This window comes from Pogona vitticeps, chromosome 2 (genome assembly GCF_051106095.1).
Source record: "Pogona vitticeps strain Pit_001003342236 chromosome 2, PviZW2.1, whole genome shotgun sequence".
NCBI lineage: Eukaryota > Metazoa > Chordata > Lepidosauria > Squamata > Agamidae > Pogona > Pogona vitticeps.
Window position 1 is genome coordinate 39,229,518 of NC_135784.1, and position 17,245 is coordinate 39,246,762.

Here is a 17,245-nt window from a genome sequence, read left to right on the forward strand (position 1 = left end):
TATATATATATATACACACACACCATGTTTCCCTGAAAATAAGACAGGGTCTTATATTAATGTTTGCTCCAAAAACACATTAGGGCTTATTTTCAGGGGATGTTTTTTTTTTCATGTACAACAATCTACATTCATTCAAATACAGTCATGCCATCTTCTGGTTGTTGCACAATGGTGGTGGTTGGGTTTCACTTAACTGGGGCTTATTTTTGGGGTAGGGCTTATAATTACGAGCATCCTGAAAAATCATACTAGGGCTTATTTTCAGGTTAGGTCTTATTTTTGGGGAAACAGTATATATAGGATTATAGCCTAAAAGATCTAATTAGTCTTCAAGGTAGGATTTACCCTGTTTAAAATATCTTTTTACCCACTAAATATAGAATCCAAAATACCTTGTAAAGAAAGAAAGTACAGGTATTCTGGACTTGGAGAAAAATTAAAGTTGAATCTGAGGACTCAAAATAGGCACCAGCTCATGTAATTTGGATATACAAACATTCTTGATCTCGGCATAAGAATTTTCAGTGAGCAAGCTTGTGGACCTCCCCTGCCCCCACAAGTTTTCCCACTTTCTTTATCTAAGTACATTTTCCATTCAAGTGTGCCCTGAATGCTTATATAGAGTTGTTATACTGGACGACCATCTAAAGGTATTTATTAGTGGCCAGTATCCTATTAAATATTTACACGTTTGGTGATCCTGTCACAGAAGCTGCTGCCATGATCTGACAAGGTACGGTTGCATGCCCTGAGTGTATCACCTGGTCACCTATAAGGCACATAATTGTTCATAACCTGCACCTCATCAGGCAGCATCAGCAGCTTCTGCACCTGTAGTTCCATGCAAATAAATATTTATCAGGATACTGACCACTGATTCTTAAGCACACCACGAAATTCTCAAAACAGAATGTGTGGGTGGGTGTCTGGTTCTTCCCATAGCAAGTGAACCATTTCAGAGAACAGTCACAGAAATATTTGCATGGTATAAATTGCCAGGAAAGTTTTATGAAATTGTCAGAATTAGTTGACAGAATTGGGGCTTGAAAACTCCACAATGTAGGTAAAACTACTTAATAGATAAGTGCTCCAGCGCTCCATGGACCTTACTTCTCAGTAAGTTATACCTTACTTTTATATGTATCTGCTCCAACGGAAGTCCTACTGAGTTAAATCAAAAATACTCTCCAATAAGTGTGCATGTAATAAAGTTACTGAGTAGCTAATTGCAGTGAAATTCACTCTTAAAGTTGTGGCCTCTGTTGGGAAATTCTTTAATACGAACACTGGAGATGTGTTTTTCTTCCACTTTTCAGCATCTTCCTCTCTCCTCATGATAGCATATGCATTCACAGTATAAAATCAAAGGGTCCACCATTTATAGTCTAACATGGTACAGCCCAAAAATGGGTTTATTGCCTTGGTGAGAACAAGGTCTATGATCCCAGAAAGTTTTAGCTGCTAATCAGAAATACGGTATCTTCTATTGAATACAACATAACTGAATAAAATGCGTATCTAGATAAAATGCATACTTCAGGTTAGCATGGATACTTAATCTGATGAAATAGACTAAAGAACGTGTAAACGCAAACCTATTGGGATCTGGGTATCTAGAAGAGCACTCACTGAAGACTTCTACTACACTAACAGGAAACAAAACATTTGAAAGACATACACAACACTCACTAAGGACAGCTAATTACAGCATACATATTCCAGAGATTACAGTAAATAATATCCTTATACCAGCCATTTCTTATATGAAGCAAAATGATTTAAATACCATCTGCCAGCTTAAGATAAATGACTCTTCTGTCCCACAATGTTTATATATCACCAACACAGTATTAAATTAATTCATAAATTCCTTGCAATGTCACTCTAAGAGCAACTCTCAGTATCTAAACCCCAGAAATAGTCAGCTACCTGGGGTCCTTTTAAGGAGAAAGGTGGGGTAAAAATTTTCAAACAAACAAATAAATACATGGGTGCTTAAATGCTTTTGAATCATGCCAGTAGCCAATATTTTGAAAGCATGAGTCCTTGCCTTCTTTATTGGCCCCATTTCATTCTCCCCTTGAGAGATATTTAAGGGACACCACATCATTTGCATTATAGTATTGCTTGAAACAGCACCTAAAACACCTAAGAAGGCAAGCACAACAATGCCTTGGGAAGAAGAAGAAGAAGAAGAAGAAGAAGAAGAAGAAGAAGAAGAAGAAGAAGAAGAAGAAGAAGGAAGGAAGGAAGGAAGGAAGGAAGGAAGGAAGGAGGTGGTCAATTATTGCCAATTTGAGGTCTGGGACATCAACTGTTGAGTATGAAGCACTCTATCATGCTCATACATAGGTGTGCTGAAATATATATTCAAATGGTACATTGAAACTAAGACAAAAACTCTGACTGTGTACGTAGTTTTGACTTGTGAATGCTTATTATTTCACTGTATCCTAGACACAGTATTTATACACCAATAATGGCACAAAATTGGCTTTGGATATCAGATTTTTGTGTAAGGAATCTCCATGTTTGGTTGATCTAAACTACTCTTCTTCAGGATTGTAGTTTTTGAAGAGGCAGGTATGTTAATGCTAGCATATTTGGCAAAACCAAAAGTAAATAAAAAATAAAATAAAGAGGACAAAGGTGTAATGGCACCTTAAAGAATAACTACTATATTTTGATGTGAGTTTTCTGAAGAAATAGACTTGCCCACAGAAGGTCACATGAAAATATAACAGTTTTTGAGGTGCTATACTGTGTTTTTGTCTTCTTTATTTTTTGTTGTATTTGTTTTCCTCCAGGTGTTTTCCTGTTTCTCTGTTATCGTACAACACTCTCCTCAGTCATTTCAGATAAAAGATATTGGGTCACCACCAAGCAGAAGGTTGTACTGCTGCAGTTAGAAAAGAGTAGCTCAATAAATTGTGGCATACTGAAAAAAACAAAGTGTGCTGTTTAAATACTGCCTCATAGTGCTTAAAGCACTCTTTGGATGGTTTACAATTCAATTATGCAGGCTACACCTTGTTCCCCCCCCCCCCACCTTGTTCCTACCAACCTCGGAAGGATAGAAGGTTGAGTCAACCTTGAGACGGCTACCTGGCATCGAACCCCAGGTAGTAAGCACAGTTTTGGTGGCAGTACAGCAATTTAACCACTGTGCCAAGAGGTCCAGTAAAATACCAAAAAACAAAAACAAAAAAACACCTCAAATAAATATGGTAAGGAGAGAAAACTTGGGAGGTTTATTAGATCCTTCTTGATGCACTGTAACATAAAAAACAGAATGGACATGTGTTTACTGAAAAGTAAGTTCTGCTATGCGGCTTACTTCCTAGAAAGTGTGTGCATGATTGCATCCTTAGATGAAACTGTTGTAAATATATGAGGCTGGTTATTGCTACCTCCTGCGCTAGACAGGAGAAAGTTTATCAGTGCAATGTCAAGGATGTCTATTTACTTTTCTTGTTTTGGTGTGAAATGGCTTTTGTTTTGAGTGCTGACAGATCAAATGTTTAATTATCTGTTCTGGCATCTTTCTTGGTATTGATGTCAAGCTGACTGGTTAGGTGTTGCCTGGATTCTCTCTCTCTCTCTCTCTCTCTCTCTTTTCCGAAGCTGGAGACAATATTTACATACTTCTGGTCTTCAGGGACTTCACTTTTTTGTCCAGGAATTCTTGAAGACTAAAGGAAGAGGCTCTATGATTTATTTATTTTTTTGCACTTTGGATGCTGTTTATCTGGCCCTGGAGACTTAAGCTGATTTAAAACAATTGTTTCTGTAACACCTTTTTACATACCTCAGGCAGCAGTCATCACTGCCTCTTTTAGAGGTCTGCAGCTTGGGGATACATCTGGATCCAGCGCTTACCATGGAAACCCAGGTGCCGTCCGTGGTCCGCTCCACCTATTTTCATCTGTGGCGGATCACCCAGCTGCGGCCCTAACTTGATGGGGGGTCCCTCATTACTCTCGTCCACGTGCTCGTAATCTCACAATCAGACCACTGTAATGTGCTCTATGTGGGACTACCTTTGAGATTGATGCAGAAGCTTCAAATGGTGCAGAACGTGGCGGCCAGACTTCTTAGTGGGGTGAGAAAACACCAGCATATCTCTCCCACTCTGGCTGCCCTACACTGGCTTCCCATCCGCTTCCGCATTGACTTCAAAGGGTTAATGATGACGTATAAAGCCCTAAACAGTTTGGGACCTCGGTATTTGGCAGATCGCCTTCTCCCACCCCGATCTACCTGAATTACTCAGCATAGCCAGGAGGGTCGGTTGAGGGGCCTAACGCCAAGAGAGACCCGGAAAGAAAGAACAAGAAACTGGGCCTTCTCTGCAGTGGCCCCTCGACTATGGAATGGTCTTCCATCAGAGATCCGCCTGGCTCCCTCGTTGGGTGTTTTTAAGAGCCATTTAAAAACTTGGCTCTTCAGGCAGGCTTTCCCTCTTGTCAGTTCTTGAATTCTATCTTTCTGTTTTTATTTCCCATCTTGATCATGCTATATTATTGTTCAAATGTTTTTACGATTATGAATGTTGTTTATTTTTGATTGTGATGTTTTTATTGTTATTTAATGATATTTTATGATTTTGTAAGCCACCCGGAGTAGACGCTGTCTAGGGGGGCGGGGTATAAATCGAATGAATAAATAAAATAATTCTATTTGCCCGGTGCTGAGCACTGGTTCAGATTTTGAGAAAAGACAGAGGCAAAGTAAGTAATGCTGAGAAATTCTGGCTTCTCTTTCTTACTTATTAGTACTTCTCCATCTTTTCCATACAGTGAATCTACCACTTCCGTATTTTTTCTCCCTCCAAGCTTGTTGATTTCTTTCTTATAGTTCAGAGTACAAATCTTGTTATTCCCGGTTTTTCCTTTCTTCATTATAAGAACCCCAAAGAAGGCATGATCTCTTCCCTCTCCCCAAGACTCCATATTTTGATCTTATTTACCAATTCTTTGCTGTTGGTGAAGACCAGGTTAAGGATACACGACCCCCTCGATGCTTTTTTAAACTTCCCAATATGGCATTATGACTCCAAATTGGTCTTCAGACAGATACCAGAGTAGTTTAAGTCTACAATTATAATTTCTCCGTTCTTTAAATATTTAGCAAACTGATCTATAAACATATCCAAATGTTCAGCCTAGCTTGGGGGGTCTAAAGTACACACCTCCATGATGTAATTGCAATCTGATTTGTGCTCAGATGCTGTTCATCAACCTTCCTTCCTTCAAGTCTCCTTGATTCAAACCCATCATTTTGCATGCGCAAAAGAACAATGGAGGAACAATGGGACATATTAATGGAACATTCCATAAGTTCCACTGATTTGAATAAGTCTTTTCTAGTTAAGACTAACATGTGGTTTAGCCTATGGTATGAGATTAACTCTTCCTCTTCCTTTAGGATGCCTGGAGCACATCTGCTTGTAAGCCCTGCCTCTCTCTCTAACACTGTTTTAGTCCTAGACTGAATGTCCAATGAACCACTAGTTTTAAGTTTTAATATCAAATTGTGCACTACTATGTCCCCTCATCATAATATTTGATTGAGCTGGCTGATTTTCTGATCAATCACCCCTAGCTAAATTACCCCACCCACTATTTCAGATACTATGGTAACAAAGCTTTGGACCCGAAGCCTGTTTTTTCTGTGAACTTATTTCTATGATAGTTATATTTCTGAAACTTTTGTGGAACCTCCCCCCTCCCCCGCATTAATCACTTCAAAGTGCAATGTTACTGGAAATGTTTCAGGAACTAACATAGAATAATTTATTTTTTCCTTAAACGATTCTTTGAGAAGGATACAGCATGATATTCTGACCATCTTGCTCAAGATGAGCTGTGCTCTGTTGATAGTATTTCTCAGCACGCTGATATCTCTGGGTCTGCTGAGTATTGTGGAGCTTACTGAGCAACTGATGCAAAGGCATGCTGGCATGATCCCTCACCTCATGTGACTGTGTATATTAAGTCAGTCAGGCAACAGATTTAACTTGCATATTCAGTGTTTTGGAAAACTGTGTTAGGGCTGCTGTCTTGCTTTGATTCATTTTCTCTGCATGGTTTTGCCCACTCTTACCAGCTGTGCAACCTTTTAAAGAACAAGTTAACTCATCTTGTTCTGTTGCCTTTTCAGAATTAGCAGAAAAACAAAACACACACAAAAAAAGAGAGAAGCATAGTTATACAGTCTTTTCAGAAATCTTGGTAGCCTGCAGTGATTATCTGGATGTATGGCTCAAGCAACTTCCAGAAACGAATTTTTATCTAAAAAACTCAAAACCCTATGTTCTTGTATTCAGCCATCTGGATAGGTTAAATGAAGGACCATATTTTTTTAACCTTGATTTGTTGGTAGGCATGTTGTAAGGTCTATTTTAAAAACTGTTATCTTGTGACAGAACTTCCTGGGCTGTAGAAAGTAATGAGGTTACATGATTCAAAGCAATATAGCATATGTATATCCTTCTTTGCCTATGCAAGCAAAGTTAAAAGCCCTTTGTCAGCCATCTCCAAAGGAAAGAGATTATATATTTGTTGAGATTGTTTTACACGGAGGTGAGATTATGTTAATAACTTTTACTTAGGTGGCTATAAATCAAGAGAAAATGACCGTGAACTCCCCCAGATGTTGCGCAACAGCATCCTTTAGCATTGGCAGAAGATGCAGTCCAATAACATTGCAAAGGCCATAACTGTTCACCTCTGCTTTAAATCATTGGCCTACAGATAGCTTTCCGTGATTCTTTTCCATCATTCATAGGGAAAAAACATAGGATTTTTCCTGGTGAGCACGAATCACCTTCAGCCATTCAAAAAGTCCCATTAAAATTACTACTGGAATGCTGAGGCGTTGTCTATGGAGAATTAGTGCAGGGAAATCGCCCCAGAGGGAGACCACAGCTGCGATACAAGGACATCTGCAAGTGAGATCTGAAGGCCTTAGGAATAGACCTCAACAGATGGGAAACCTTGACATCTGAGTGTTCAGCCTGGAGGCAGGCACTGCATCACGGCCTCTCCCAATTTGAAGAGACCCTTGCCCAGCAGGCTGAGGCAAAGAGGAAGCCACAAAAGCAGCAAAAGCAGGGAGCTGGATGGGGTCAGATTGTATTTGTCTTCAGTGTGGAAGGGATTGTCACTCTCGAATTGGCCTCCTCAGCCACACTAGACGCTGCTCCAAGTCCTCCATACAGAGCACATTACCAAAGTCTTTCGAGACTGAAGGATGCCTAACTAAGAAGGTGGGATGAACAAAAAGTGCCTGCTCTTCAGTATGAACATAGTGAATATAAGTCACATTGTTACATGATAAGTGGAATCCTGAAACAAGTAGAGGTAGCCCACCCCAATCTGCCTACTACTGTACGGAAAGACAAGAACAAAGTAAGATCATTACTAGATCAGACAAAAGGCTCATCTCATCTAGCTTCCTATTTTTCACCATAGTCAGTCAGATGTCCATGGGAAGTAAGCAGAAGGAATGCAAGTGTGACAGCACTTGCCTGAAGTTGTTCCTCAGAAAGTGGTATTCAAAAGCATAATGGTCCCGATCCTAGAGGTAGCACACAACTATCCTGGCTTTTTGGAGAGATATTATCACTTGCTGATCACATTATTTCTACAGATGACCCCCCTTGCCAACGTTTGAGATCTTGTGAAGATGAGTAGCCTGTTGACTCTGAGACCAATCCAGAAGAAAGGACTGGGATACTGGCATGTTCAGCCCAAGCAGATCCAACCGAGATCTGAGAAATGTGCTCCAGAAGGACGTGGTGGCGCTGCGGGATAAATCGCAAAAGCCTGTGCTGCAGGGTCAGACCAGCAGTCGTAAGATCGAATCCATGCAATGGAGTGAGCTCCCGTCACTTTGTCCCAGCTCCTCGCCAACCTAGCAGCTCGAAAGCATGTAAATAGGAGTAGATAAATAGGTACCATCTCGGTGGGAGGGTAAAACGGTGCTCCCTAGTTACGCTGGCCACGTGACAATGGAAACTGTTTTTGGACAAGTGCTGGCTCTACGGCTTGAAAAGCGGGATGAGCACCGCCCCCTAGAGTCGGACACGACTGGACTAAAAATGTCGACGGGAACCTTTACCTTACAGAGGTTACACAACAACTGAATAGTGCTAGAACTTAGGAATCTTATTAATTTTTTTGGAGTATAATTCTGCTGAGTGGTGGAGGGAAGGGTCTGGCACCTGTAGTCCAAAAAAGTAAAGCATCCAAGTTCTCGTTAGTGTGCTGATGTAAGCAATCTGGTTACTGTGTTCCAGTATCTGTCAGGTTTATGCAAAAGCTTTACACTTCTCAGGCTTGATGTTGGAGACTCTAAGAAACCTCAAAGAGCTGTAAGAGTTGGTCATGCAATCATGACAGTATGGGGTACTGCAGCTTTGTAGATCTCCCACAATATGCAACAGAAAGCACTAAAACATGTGTAAACTGCTGACTGTATGTCAAAATGGCCTGCAGCCTTATCTGGGATATATGTATGGCTTATAGTGTAAAAACTGGGGCAAGATACCCTCACTGCAAAATCCATGAACCCCTGAGGATATATATACATCCTCAGGGGCTCATGGATCCTCAGGGGTTAATGGAGGAGATACATATATGTATATATCTTGCTGTAACCACTGTGTATATATATGGCTTTCTTTATATAAAAAGGAAGTCATATATTGCATATACACAGTGGTTACAGTAAGAGAGAAACATACTTTGGAACCATCTTTTATTTTCCATGGGTTTTAATTGGAACTATGGGGAATTAGGCCACTAGACTTGATTTTTAAATGTATTTACTCAAAAAACCAAACCAAATCAACCTCCATACAACTTGAGGGATTTCATCAAAACAATCCTGTGTCAATTGTCTACACATTATTACCACCGTAATCAATATGTAATTATGCCTAAAATAGCAACCTGACAAACAAAATGTTTGCAATAAATATTTTTTTAAAAAAGGATTGCCTTTAAAAATAATAAATCATTACTGCAGAAGAGTCTGCATAAAGAGTAACTGATAGTACAGAAGGGGGGGAAGAGTCCTATACAGGTTTTGGAAAAAAGCAACTGCAATCCAGAACATAATAGCAAAAATCCTGTTGTTTAAATTATTCCTTGGGGAAGGGTGAAGATGTCACTTGCAGAGGTATATCTTCAGTAACTGAAGACTTTCTCAGTCTGTCCCGTGTATTGTAATCCATTACATTGTGTGGATGGTGTGGAAGCTGCAAGATGGAAGAATGGAGTCTTTATTTATCAAAAATCTTTGCCTGATGAAGATGGCCTCATCGTTCTGCAGCTGTAAGTCATGCAAGAGAATTTTGCTATTTACTAAATTTTGCTAAAAGGTTAAAAGGCTACTCTAGATTAAATAGATGATAGAAACTAGCTTGGAACTATTACAGTTACAGGTAATGAAAATCTAAATTGAATTAAAAGCCTAATATTATTTATTATTTTTTTATTATTTTTAATGTTCTAATCACTGCTGGAAATACATTATTTATTATTTATAAATACATTATTTATTATTATTTATTATTTTTAATATTCTAATCACTGCTGAAAATGAAATATAAAATGTATTTTGAAGGTGCACATGCAGTGTAAAATATTTAATTAGTTTTCTATCAAAACATTTTAATACCACAAACACCCTTATAAGATTTTTTGTAAACAAATTTAAATCATTGCACACATTCCAACTGTACAATAAACTCTTTGGGCGAGCTATTTTTAAAATATCTTTCTGTATTTCAGCTATATTTTAGGAGAAAAGGAAGAGCAGCATTTAATAACATCTGAAATAAAGAAAGACATTCCTGTATTCTTGAAGGCTTTCACGGCTGGGATCGAATAGTTGTTGTAGGTTTTTCAGGTTGTTAAGGTTTTTCTTCCCAACGTTTCACCAGTCTCTGTGGCCAGCATCTTCAGAGGATGCTGGCCACAGAGACTGGCAAAATGTTAGGAAGAAAAACCTTAAGGACCTGGCCAAACAGCCCCCAAAAATCTAGAACAACCAAAATCATTCCTGTTTAGATTAGAAAACATTTGAACATCTTAATCAACAGAATTAGATATTTTGTATTAAATTTACATTTAACATCACATGGCATGGCACTTGCGAATATTTTAATGAAACGTTGATGACGATTCGTAGTGGGAAATTACTATCAACAGGGAATGCTTTGCAGTAGATAAGAGGCCGGGTATGTGATATCTAACCTTTCCTTTCACCTGTTACTTCAGCCTTATATCGCTCCATTGTTCATACAGGTTCCACACCTGTGTCTAGAACTGACAGAGTTGTGTAACAATGGGGAAAACCCGCAGGGGAAAAGTGACAGCTAGGAAACGGTTTAAGAAGTCTTCCTTCACCTTTTCCTGGGCAAATTACATTTGGTCATTGGAAATAGCTATTCACACGCTCTTCTAGTTTTGATCACATTTTCCTGAAACTTTCTTCTTTTTGTTTTATCCTAAGAACAAACAGTAGCTAAAAATGAAATCAGTTATGACAAGTTATGTGAATTCATACAAATGCTGGGAGTATGGTATTTACTGAAAAATGTTCACCAGAATTACACAGAAATCGGCCTTTTTTTTTGAGCCACCACCACCACCATATCATCATCATCATCATCATCATCATCATCATCATCATCATCAATCATCATCATCATCATCATCATCATCATCATCATCATCACAATAATAGCAAAAATTATAAAAGATTGTGTATGTTAGGGCTTTAGAACTGTTATGCCCAAATGGACTATCTAGATTTGATCGAATTGTTAGATTTAGGGATGGATTATATAAGAACCTAATCTGTCAGGATCACAGAAGCTTCTTCTCAGTGGTTTCATCCCAGACTACCCAGTAATGCAAGATGAGGGCCATCATTCTACCATGTGGTAGGGAGAAACGTAATTTTTACCTCATATTAATCCTCCTTCATGTATGGTTTTCATGGATTCCAAAACCTACTGGGGTGCTGAAGATATAAGTCACATAACTAGGTTACACATCAGCTGGCTTCCCCTATGCCAGCAAATAAGTGCTTTGGATAGCTTGTACCATTATACTTGTAACAACAGGCAACAGGTAAAGGTAAAGGTAAATGTTCCCCTTGACAATTTTTGTCCAGTCGTGTCCGACTCTAGGGGGCGGTGCTTATCCTCATTTCCAAGCCATAGAGCCAGTGTTTTGTCCAAAGACAATCTTCCATGGTCACATGGCCAGTGCGACTTAGACACGGAACGCTGTTACCTTCCCACCAAGGTGGTCCCTATTGATCTACTTGCATTTGCATGCTTTCGAACCGCTAGGTTGGCGGGAGCTGGGACAAGCGACGGGAGCTCACTCCATCCCGTGGATTCGATCTTACGACTGCTTGGTCTTCTGACCCTGCAGCATAGGCTTCTGCGGTTTAGCCCGCAGCGCCACCACGTCCCAGAACTGTTTACAAATAGGGATACGTGTGCAGTACACTGGCTGATGTAATATTTAAAGAGCTAAAAGAGGCCAGGGAAGTTAGTGGCATCTCAGTTCTTCCACCTTTCCTTTCCCCTCTACTTGAGTTCCCTTATGTAACTAATTAAATGTGTCATTAATATTCCACACTATATTACACAGTGCTATTTTGTCCACAATATCTTTTTCATTAAAAAAAAAAGTTATGTTTTCGCATGCATGGCAACAGAAAATATTCACAGAACATCTAATATTGTACTAAGTCATCTGTACGTGGGTCCTCTTGTACCCGAATACTCCGATTTTTTTATCAAAGGAGGTTTCCTTACTTTACTGGCTCCCATGATTCCCGCTCAAAGCCCCTGTGAATTGATTGTGCAATCGAGGACTCCATGAGATCGACATATCTAACGACAAGTGGAGCAAACAGGTCTTGAAGATGTTTGTGGAATTTTCCATTGCACAAATTATCTAGAATAGATAAATAAAAAAATACAGTAAGGTTATCCTTCACATCTATCCCAAGCCAATAATATATTGTCACAGAGTGTATACTTTTAGATACAACCCATTAGGTTAAAACAAATGGGACATGATTCATCTTATTGTTTTAAAGTGGAGAGATCTCCCCACTCTGGTCTTGAGCTGTTTGTGACCAAAAACAGTTCAACCGGCAACCACCACCTGCGCCTGCAGTGGCTGAAATGCTGTTCTGTAAGTTATGACTCCATAAAGCTGTTGACATCAACAGTAGTGACATCCCCCCCCCGAAATAAAACATTTCTGATTCCCCACTCCCTCGGGTCCATGTGGGTCCTGTGGCACCCCTTTCGTTGTCAGAAAGCAATTGGGGACCAGGAGAGAGGAGGGAATCTTTAACTATGGAAAATCACTGATTATGGGATGACAGCTACCCAACAATGAAAGGGATTCCATTAGATCTTCCGGGGTGGGGTGGATGAAGGACACATATTTTTTATATATTCGCGAAGGCTTTCACGGCCAGGATCTAATGGTTGTTCTGGGTTTTTCGGACTCTTTGGCCATGTTCTGAAGGTTGTTTTTTCCTGATGTTTCGCCAGTGTCTGTGGCCGGCATCTTCAGAGGACAGCAGCACAGAGCACAGGTTGCTGTCCTCTGAAGATGCCGGCCACAGAGACTGGCGAAACGTCAGGAAAAAACAACCTTCAGAACACGGCCAAAGAGCCCGAAAAACCCAGAACAACCGACACATGTTTTGTTTCCAAAATATCACCACAGGGGATGAATCATGAGCCTTAAGCAGGATAACTTACAAAAGAGGATTTTAGCCAATAAGAATTTTGTCATCAGACAATTGCTGTGGAGGAATTTTGGTAATCACTGGGATAGTAGGGTACAGTAATTGTAGAATTAATTTCTTCATTAAAACAAGTATTTCTATTAAAAGCTAAAATGACTGCAGGCAGTAAGAAAATAAGAAGACCTGATGTGTGACAACCGACTCAATAAAACAACTCATGGTTTTCAGTTTGCAAGACCTGAGCAGAACAGTTCATGACAGGGCCTTTCCATAAGTTGGAAACAACTTAATACCATGAAACAACATAATACATGTAAAATCAGAAGAAGAAGGTTCCCCGAGTTCAGTGGGGAGTATTTGCCAGCAAATGGGTATAGGATTGCAGACTAAAAGCCCAAAAGCTGATTACTACAACATTTTCAAAGTTGTATTTTTGATGCTATTGCCACTGTGTCCTTTTCTTTAAATATAAAAATTGCATCACTCGCCTATTTTAATTTAAATCAAATGAAAAGGGACCGAGTTATGATATTTTTTACTTATTTGGAAACTATACAGTCTAAACTCTAGGGATTTATCCAGCTTTGCTTACACCATCTTCCTGTGCACATACGAACTCTCCTTTCAACCAAAATTAGGAAGTTTTAATGGATGTTTTTTAAAATGTTCTGTTGAATCTCCTGGTCTCAGAAATAAAAGAGAGAAGGCTATCCTAGATGTATGTTTTAAACTGTCCAACTTGGATGCTTTCAAAAATCCCCACTGTGTCTCCAAGTAAAACCAACCAGTATCACCTGAAATATGTATGTCTGGTTAATGGTGTTAAGTTGTTTGTCACTTGTGTTGCTTGGACAAACTGCAAGTTCCCAGGGAACTAACAGAAGCTTGGGGTGGCTGTAGACCACTTTATAAGTAGTTTATACCTAGAAAACCCTGGGAAAGTCTCCATAAGTCAGAACTGATGTGGCTATTATTCATCAATGTAATTGTTACTAATAGAATTCCTTGTCCATGAACATGTACAATTATAATTTTTTTTCATATGTACTAAGACTGCTTTATTAACGGTAATTTGTAGCCAGAATCTGCCATATAGAACTGGTAAACAGTACAACAAAGGGGGAAAAAAAAGATTGGCATTAACTCAGTATTTTTGTCCTAATAAAGAAATAATAATAAATGCTCAAAATAGAATACATACAGTCATTACGAAGGGAATCATTTAGGAGTTGAAAGAGTGGAAAGCTGTCCCAGGTATCTGGGGGCTGGACCTCCAGTGCAGCATCCATATCTACCGCAAACAATGAGAGGAAGGTTTCCGCATGTTCAACCATTAAGTCTGACCACCAAGCAAAAGCCTTTAATAAGTGTTGGAGAGAAAAAGCAAGGAAAAAAAGCATTAATGTTGCCCTAAACCAGAGTTAATTTTACACCTGTTCAATAGGTGCTTTAAAAAACACACCCACCCAATGAACATCCTATACAAAACTAGCTTTATTGTAAAGAGAACAGCAGTAGAAAATGCCAGCATCCTGCAGATATGGAGCAAGATGGGGAACTGTGTCCATTAATAACCTAATAGTTTTAGGCAGGAACTTTTCAAACTTTTCAATCAGAACTATATTGTTCTTTTACATATCTATAATGCAACCCAGAAGGTGCGTCTGTTCAATTTACAATAACCCACTTAATTTGTTTTGGATCATGCTATTTACTGTAAGGGTAAACTAGTTCCTTGTCTAAAATATAGTATACTTGGGAGTTTCTTCACTGTGTTTGTGGGTTTTCTGCTTTTCTTTCCCATGATGCTTTCAACAAATAATTGAGACCGATGATCACAATGTGAAAACAGGTTGGGGCGGGGGTGGGATGTAAAAGTCTTTAAATACATCATAATTACAATTCAAAGTCAGTTAGTGGATTGGAAAAAAAAAACACATTTTTCTTTCATCAAGTAAACTAAACTGGGAAAAATTATGAGCCAATTTTAGAATGGCAGCATTAGAAAAAACTGTCCACATCCTGCCCAAGACAGGATGGCACTTAGTAGCAAAAAATAAAATAAAATCTGAAGTCGAAAACCAAGAAATATCAGTGAAGTAACTCATTGTCATGCGCATGGGTCCTTAAGAATTCACTGTACAGTTTCTCTGAAGTGACATTCACATCATACATGACTCAGATGTGAATGTGCGTGGAACACATGCACGGGTGTTTGAAGTCACTTCTGGCTTGAGAACATGCAGTATGAGTGGTGCTATCAATAAGAAGTTGTGCAGTAACTTATTAGGCAATATAGAAACTACTCAGCAGCTTCCTGTTTATATATGCTAAGGAAACACATTTTTAAAGGGGGAGGGGGAAAGTTAGATTCGAAAGCTGAGTGAAGGGCTAAGTATATTTGTTTAAGTATATTTTATCTACCAGCATGTTCCACCTTCCAGGTTATTAACACACATGCAGCTATGCTTTTTCTGTGATGAGACCTAAGGTGTGCAAAGCGTCACCCTGAGAAGTAAGGTAAAGGTAAAGGTTCCCCTTGACAATTTTTGTCCAGTTGTGTTCGACTCTAGGGGGTGTTGCTCATCCCTGTTTCCAAGCCACAGAGCCTGCGTTTTGTCCAAAGACAATCTTCCGTGGTCACATGGCCAGTGCGACTTAGACTCGGAACGCTGTTACCTTCCCACCAAGGTGGTCCCTATTTATCTACTTGCATTTGCATGCTTTCGAACCGCTAGGTTGGCGGGAGCTGGGACAAGCGACGGGCGCTCACTCCGTCGCGGATTCAATCTTATGACTGCTTGGTCTTCTGACCCTGCAGCACAGGCTTCTGCACTTTAGCCCGCAGCGCCACCACGTCCCTGAGAAGTACCCATACAATATTTACGGGTGTTTCTTCAGATGTAGGTGGAAACTAGTTCATTCCTCTAGGAATTTCAGAGAGAACTGGAAATGTTTACTTTTGTAAACCTTTAAATGACAGTTTTGTGTCATTTCAGCTGGAAAAGTTTTAGATGCCAGGATCCAGCAAGGCTCCTTTTGTACACTTTCAACATTTCTTTGCTACTGAAATTGACTGGCATATTAGTTATGACTAACTTAATTAGACCTACTGATTAAAAACTGAAGTCTAATTTTGCCTGGCGTCAAAACCACTGAATTTACATTTTTTTTCCAGAGGGATGTAAGCCAAGTTCATTTACCTGAAGCTGGCAACTTCCTTGTCTCCACTTTCCCTCAGAAGTCCCCATAAAATGTTATATAGATGTTTGGGGGTGCTTCCTGAATAGGGTGGTGTGGAGCATGGAGCTGGAAGAAAAGGGGGACCTTGAATGCACCTGCATGAGAATTTCTTAAAACCTACTTCCCCTTTCAGCCTAATCTAGCAAACTCTACTTCATCCAGGAGGGTTTTCTGATATTCTGTACAGCTTTTTTTATCAGAATGTGGGGAAATTAGCTTCTTTGGATCTCTTTCCTTCTAGTATGACGCTGGATGTTGTTTCCTATGACCCTCTTTCTTTAAAGGTAGTATTTTAAATCAAGAAAAGATTTGCGATTAATCATACGAATTGCCCTATTTATAGACAGTAAGGGAAAAATGGAAAATTGAGTAGAAATATATCAATTGACTAAACTCATACTTCATTTTGGGATGTATTGCTATCTATACTGAATTTTTATCTGGTATATTTAGAAGACAACTGTTAGAATGCTTATTACCTATGAACATAAAAATCTGTATCGGAGAGATTCACTGAATAATCTAAATTTCCAACTTTATTTCATTAAAATATTTGTTAACTTTCAGGTGGCTGAACTATTCCTTTACAGTGGGGTCTTGACTTAAGAACGACTTGAGTTAAGAACATTTTGACTTAAGAACCACTCTCATAGGAAAATATTGACTTGACTTACATACTTAGATTTGAGTTAAGAACTGAAAAAAACCCATGTGGGAGGCAGGGAAAGTGCAAAATTTGAACTTTCAGTTAACTGTTGGCCAGTGAAAAGGGTGCCTGTCTGCTTCCTCACTCCTCCCAGCGTTTAGAGAGTGGATTGGGAGTCTTCAGACTGCCTGGTACTGCCTGGACTGTATTTTCCCTGCCTTCCCTGAACCTTTCTTGACCTAAGAAAAAAAAGAAACAAAATTTCCCCCTCTAGTGGTCGAAGGCAGAATAGCAGCTTCCCATTAGTTTCTATGGACGGAAAAGAGCAGATACGGATCAAATGGTTTTCAATGCATTCCTATGGGAAATGCAGATTTGACTTGAGAACTTTTTGACTTGAGAACTGCCTTCCAATACGGATTAAGTTCTCAAGTCAAGCCCCCACTGTATCTAACTTCCCTGGAGATGGTGCCCTCTATTGGTGTATCATCATCCCCAACTGATATAGCTGTTGGCTCATATTAGCCATGCAAAATAATGGATTATTTTAATTTT

At 39.4% G+C, this 17,245-nt stretch overlaps 1 protein-coding gene across 35 annotated transcripts in view; it reads right to left on the reverse strand.

The window, feature by feature from the left end:
- The window catches only part of CADPS (calcium dependent secretion activator), a 400,801-nt gene that overhangs the window by 85,421 nt on the left and 298,135 nt on the right, over positions 1-17,245 (reverse strand). For all 35 annotated transcript variants that reach the window (XM_072989350.2, XM_072989349.2, XM_072989351.2 and 32 more), the window contains 2 exons: positions 14,003-14,159; positions 11,849-11,990 (listed from right to left, as the gene is read on the reverse strand). In XM_072989350.2, the coding sequence (XP_072845451.2) occupies positions 11,849-11,990; positions 14,003-14,159 (299 nt within the window). The remainder of the gene's footprint in view (positions 1-11,848; positions 11,991-14,002; positions 14,160-17,245) is intronic.